The sequence below is a fragment of the Pan paniscus genome, chromosome 4, assembly GCF_029289425.2.
Source record: "Pan paniscus chromosome 4, NHGRI_mPanPan1-v2.0_pri, whole genome shotgun sequence".
NCBI classification, from domain to species: Eukaryota; Metazoa; Chordata; class Mammalia; order Primates; family Hominidae; genus Pan; species Pan paniscus.
In genome coordinates, this window is record NC_073253.2 from 157,077,608 (window position 1) to 157,083,607 (window position 6,000).

Here is a 6,000-nt window from a genome sequence, read left to right on the forward strand (position 1 = left end):
GAGCCTGAATTTACAAATCATTGCATTTAACCCTCATGATAGTCTTTTGAGTGAGTGAGCAAAAATGTCCTTCTCCTAGAATTTCAACAATGGTATAGACAGTGGAGAGAATGAAAGACAAGTCATCCCTTTTACAGATATGGGCACAGAGTTCCTACAGGTTAAATCACTTAGCAGAGGTCATAGAGCTAATAAGTGGTAGGGTTGAGACTAGTCACTGGAAGAGGTCAGAATTATTTCTACAATATGTAGCCTGATCCACCCTGAATGGGTCACTGTGACTGTTTTTTTTAACATTTTTATATGGCTTAAAGGGAACCTGACCGCATTATACTTTTATACTGAGTATAGTGCATTACAAATAGTAGGCTGATAGTATTTGGTAAATGAACATTAGAGGGTATCATCTTTCTCATACTAACTTATATAATTGTGTAAGTAAACTAAAATGTGCTAACTTGAAAACTTTTTTTGAATAGAGGGCATTTTAATCACTAGGGATGGATTTGCAGGGTAGGAAAGATGAGGCAGGCTTATCAGAAAGAAAACAAGATTCTAACATTTGAATCAGAAAAACTGGTGTTCAGATGTTGGTACTGCTACTTCTTAGCTATGTATTCTCTAGCAAGTTACATAAAATATATTATTATATATATGTGTATATATATATGTGAGTGTGTGTCTATATGTATATGAGACACACATGTTTCTATCTATCTATATATGTCAAATTTAGGAATTTCTTTAAAAGTGTAGCTATTTTTGAATCAGGAAAGATAGTGTAAAACCATGAGTCAATAAAGTGGCAATTTTCCCTGAATAGTTCAATTATCTATAAATTATCAAAAAGTCATTCACTTTCTGGTTTATATATTTGGGGTACATAGAATATTAAACAGAGCTGAGTATCCAGAAGTTACCTGTGGATCACAGGCAAGTGAAGATCTGTGATTTCTATATCAAGAACTAGATACAGTGAGGAATGTTATTTCTTGTTTTACCCAGGACACCCATGTTCAAAGCGCCAATTTAAAGGAGCTTACTATCTTCTGAAGAGCACCTCAATAGCAGAGCAATTTATTCCTACAAGATATCCCCCTCAATGCTGCCATTCCATGAATCACAGACTACACTGGGGTTAAATTAAGATTCATCAATTCTAAACCAAAATAAGATGGTCTAGAAACCACATTCTGTCATGATACTGTTGATTTCCTTTTGTTCAAGTAGGCTGTCTTATCATGATGAAATTTCACAGTATGAACTGGCATCACGTATGTTTTTTTTTCTTTACAGGAGTAACAACTGTGCTCACCATGACAACATTGAGCATCAGTGCCAGAAACTCCCTCCCTAAAGTGGCTTATGCAACAGCTATGGATTGGTTTATTGCCGTGTGCTATGCCTTTGTGTTCTCAGCTCTGATTGAGTTTGCCACAGTAAACTATTTCACTAAGAGAGGTTATGCATGGGATGGCAAAAGTGTGGTTCCAGAAAAGGTAAATGCTTTAATAGTCACTGTAGTACATCAATATTATGTCTCTTTAAACCTATGAAATGAGATGTTTTGGCCTGTGGTATTGGATGGAGTATGCAGAATAATAAGGATTCTTTTTTTCTTATGTCGTAAACAATTAAGTGCCATGATAATTTAGTTATTGATAAAGGGAGAGGTCATTTAGGTGAATAGATGTACAAAGTGGAGGAGATAAAGGAGAGACAGGAAGGCAAATATTTCTAGTCAAATAGGCTTTCCTGTGGTTTCTATTGATTTGAGAACAGTTTTAATGAACCTGATATTAGGAGCAAATAAACTTAGTCAAATCCTTTATTTACCAAGTGCGTTATAATTTTGTAACTTGAAAGTTATATTCTTTTGGTTGTTTTCTGAGCCTAATCATTTGGTCATAAATGTATAACCATAATGCCTCAATTAAATTAAGTTTGCCACATGAACCATCCCTAGTTCTCTGCAAAGTCAAGGGCAGGCACATTTTCTCTTTCCAAAATAGACATATGCTTTAGGGATCATAACACACAGAAATTACCAAGAAATGCCTCATGGTAGAAAATGTTCAAGTTAAGAATACTGCTGCTTCCCTCAGTTAGAACCTATTACACAGTATGGATTTTATGTCACAGCTTGGGAGGATAGCTGTGTTTGTGGGGTTTGAAGAACAAGCGTGACAAAATGCAAGTAAGCTTTGGGATGCTGTGATGAAGAGCAAAGACAGAGACAAAGAGATTTTAAGATGTTTAGAAATAATCTAGAAGGAGTCACTTGACATAAGCTTTTCTGAAACTTTATTCTATAGAATATTAATTTCTTAAGATACTCCCTGAAAATTTAGTTCTTTGTTGATGCCCACTTGAATATTGCTGCATACTGTATTTCCTGGTCACAGCATATTAAATGGGTTAAGAAGTTCTGTAGTAAATAAATTGGTTTAACTGTGTTTATCCCATAGTTACACAAATGCATTAGATAAGAAAATCCTCTGTAGTGGTAACATTTACCATATTTAATAAAATCTAAGGTGTTGCACTTCTTGATGGCAAAAGGCTATTAAATACTGCCTGCATTTTTAATTTATTATAATAAGACAGGCATAAATTATGTTTTTAAATTCTTAAATAAGGCACAGATTTAGGCTGCAAAATAAGGGCCACCTTGCTCAGCAACTTATAATTTTGCTTCTCACTGTTTACTAAACAAAATGCATTGCTCTTTCTTTCTACAGCCAAAGAAAATAAAGGATCCTCTTATTAAGAAAAACAACACGTACGCTCCAACAGCCACCAGCTACACCCCTAATTTGGCCAGGGGCGACCCAGGCTTAGCCACCATTGCTAAAAGTGCAACCATAGAACCTAAAGAGGTCAAGCCCGAAACAAAACCACCAGAACCCAAGAAAACCTTTAACAGTGTCAGCAAAATTGACCGACTGTCAAGAATAGCCTTCCCGCTGCTATTTGGAATCTTTAACTTAGTCTACTGGGCTACGTATTTAAACAGAGAGCCTCAGCTAAAAGCCCCCACACCACATCAATAGATCTTTTACTCACATTCTGTTGTTCAGTCCTCTGCACTGGGAATTTATTTATGTTCTCAACGCAGTAATTCCCATCTGCTTTATTGCCTCTGTCTTAAAGAATTTGAAAGTTTCCTTATTTTCATAATTCATTTAAGAACAAGAGACCCCTGTCTGGCAGTCTGGAGCAAAGCAGACTATGCAGCTTGGAGACAGGATTCTGACAGAGCAAGTGAAAGAGCAAAGTCATGTCAGAAGGAGACAGAATGAGAGAGAAAAGAGGGGGAAGACGGTTCAAAGATACAAGAAAAAGTAGAAAAAAAAATAACACTTAACTAAAACCCCTAGGTCATTTGTAGATATATATTTCCAAATATTCTAAAAAAGATACTGTATATGTCAAAAATATTTTTATGTGAAGGTGTTTCAAAGGATAAATTATAAATGTTTCATGAAGAAAAAATTTAAAAAATCTATGTCTTTATTACACAAACTATGGTGTGCTTATGTTTTTGTTTTGCTTTTTAAACTGATGTATAGCTTTAACATTTTGTTTCCAAAGCTGAAGATCCCCATTCTTTCTCTTTGAAAAAAAAAGCCTAATGCATTATTTTGTCATAAAATGCTATTTTAAAATTCATGGAACTTTCATAGGTAAAGGTGCAGTTGCTCATTGTAGAGCATATTTAGTCCAATGAAGATAAATGCTTTAAATAGTTTACTTCACTTTCATCTGAGCTTTTACCACTAGACTCAAGGAAGAATAATTTTAACAGACATGTATACTCCATAGAAACTAAACCAAAATAGTTTAAAAATATTCCCTTTTTCACCCTATTTTCAGATAGCACATGAGCCCAACACTCAATTCTCATTATGAAGATGTTTTTAGAGGGGCAAAAATATTTTGCAAGCTCTGGAATTGTTGAATGTATTCTTTTATATAACTACATTAAAAGCTTTAGATTGAAATTTATGACTAGCAAACAAAAATAGAATATATAAACGATATATGTAAATATACAGCATGAGATTGTACTTTTTTACTTTTTTAAAATTGTGTTCTTAAAATATTGTGTAAGAATCACTGCACTTGGCTGTTAGAATGTTGTTAAATGCTATGGAAATACATTTAGAACCTGCATTTAAGAACAGAACAGCAAGTATGGACCACATGGAACTTAAAACATATGGGTGTGAAGTCCACTTATGTAGACAAAACTTATAATTTCCAAACTGTTGTCTAGTATACAGTGATCAGTTGCTCTCTGTTCAAGTCATTCCACACATTTCCCTATTTTAGGCTATTATAATATAGAAAGAAAGTGGGAAGCATTAGTTGGAGCTAGAAAATGAACTGTATATTATTGCTATATTTGCTAATACCAACTATTTCAATAAGTGTTGTACCATATGTAGCATTAAATATAAAATACATAAAAGAATGTACAGAAAATAGCTTTTATTGAGTAATATTATTACATTTCATTTATACTGTAGCAATATATTTGTAGGTATACTATGTAAGGGCTTTAAATAAAAGAGGTCCATTAATACTTCCTTATAAAAATTCTAGTCTGTTTCATTACTGCCCAGATGTTTTAGAGATAAATATTTATGCAGAAGGTATTTTTGAAGTCTCCTTTTGTCTGATAGAGTTTAACAGATATTTAAATTTAGTGTTCAGAATCCACAAGTCATGGTCTAAACACACTTAGAATACTACAGCATAAATCTGTTAGCATTATTGCCAAATAAGACAGTTGGGATCCAAACCCAAGTCTTGAGCAATGTTTTTCTCAAAAAGCTGCTATCCAATGATACAGGAAAATACATTGTGTTTTCCTAAACACACTTTTCTTTTTAAATGTGCTTCATTGTTTGATTTGGTCCTGCCTAAATTTCACAAGCTAGGCCAATGAAGGCTGAATCAAAGACATTTCATCCACCAATATCATGTGTAGATATTATGTATAGAAAATAAAATAAATTATGGCTCTAACTTCTGTGTTGCTGTTTATCTTGTTATTTTTCGGCGTTATACTAATGTGTTTATTGACAGCATTTTACCTTCCAGACTTCTCATGGCTAACTTTTGGTCTGTATTTTGCTCCTTAGATGTGAATATTTCTTATTAGTCTGCTTCCTGCTACGCAATGACTGCATTTCTATCATTTCTCAGTTTGTTAGTATATGTGGATAGTATTCTACTGTATAAATGATTGCAAAGTTTATCAAAAACAAATTATTATATGTAGCTTTTCTACAGTGCTTTGCTAAACCATGTAGTACTAGTTAAGTCTTCCTTGAAAATAAAGATACACTCTTATAGGGGACAGTTCCTGTTTACTCCCAGGAAACTTTTTTAAAAGATGACACTGAATGTTTATTGCACTTTAGTGCAGTGAAGTGGCAATAAAACCTAACATGAATCAAGGTTGTTTATGGCAGATGCATGTGTTGCTTTACAGAGTTTAGCAAAAGCTCTTAATTTTATGTCATACTGTATTCTACTCAATAATAAAGCTAACATTATTCAATAATAAAATGGAATACTTGACTCTCTTTTCATGTTTTGAAAGGACTTTTCATTGCTCTGTTTTAATGCATTTTTACATTAGAAGCACCTGAAAGTACCAAGTGCTAGCAGGAATCTGCTAGCCACTAGAAAGATACTAAAAAATGTCAATAGTATGATCCTAAACTATGATTTTCAAAAAATTATTTCTAATATAAAAATGAATTAAACACCAGATTTCTGGTATTACTAGTAGCACTTTGAAATTTATGAAATATAAACATAAGAGAGTGAAAATGCTGAAATGATAATGGAATTTGTTCATATGTATTGATAGCATAGGAAACTCATTTTTCATTCAATCCTGAGACTCTGATTTAATTGTTTTGAGGTTGCATCTGAGCACTGTAGTTTTATAAGCTATCCTGGTGACTCTCAGTATGTAGCCAA

At 33.4% G+C, this 6,000-nt stretch overlaps 1 protein-coding gene across 4 annotated transcripts in view; it reads left to right on the forward strand.

Annotated features, from left to right (window-relative positions):
* Positions 1 to 5,597, forward strand: part of GABRA1 (gamma-aminobutyric acid type A receptor subunit alpha1) — a 52,779-nt gene extending 47,182 nt beyond the window's left edge. For all 4 annotated transcript variants that reach the window (XM_003808011.5, XM_057302374.1, XM_034960917.2 and 1 more), the window contains 2 exons: positions 1,297 to 1,499; positions 2,742 to 5,597. In XM_003808011.5, the coding sequence (XP_003808059.2) occupies positions 1,297 to 1,499; positions 2,742 to 3,053 (515 nt within the window). In that variant the 3' untranslated portion in view covers positions 3,054 to 5,597. The remainder of the gene's footprint in view (positions 1 to 1,296; positions 1,500 to 2,741) is intronic.
* The last annotated feature ends 403 nt before the right edge of the window (positions 5,598 to 6,000 follow it).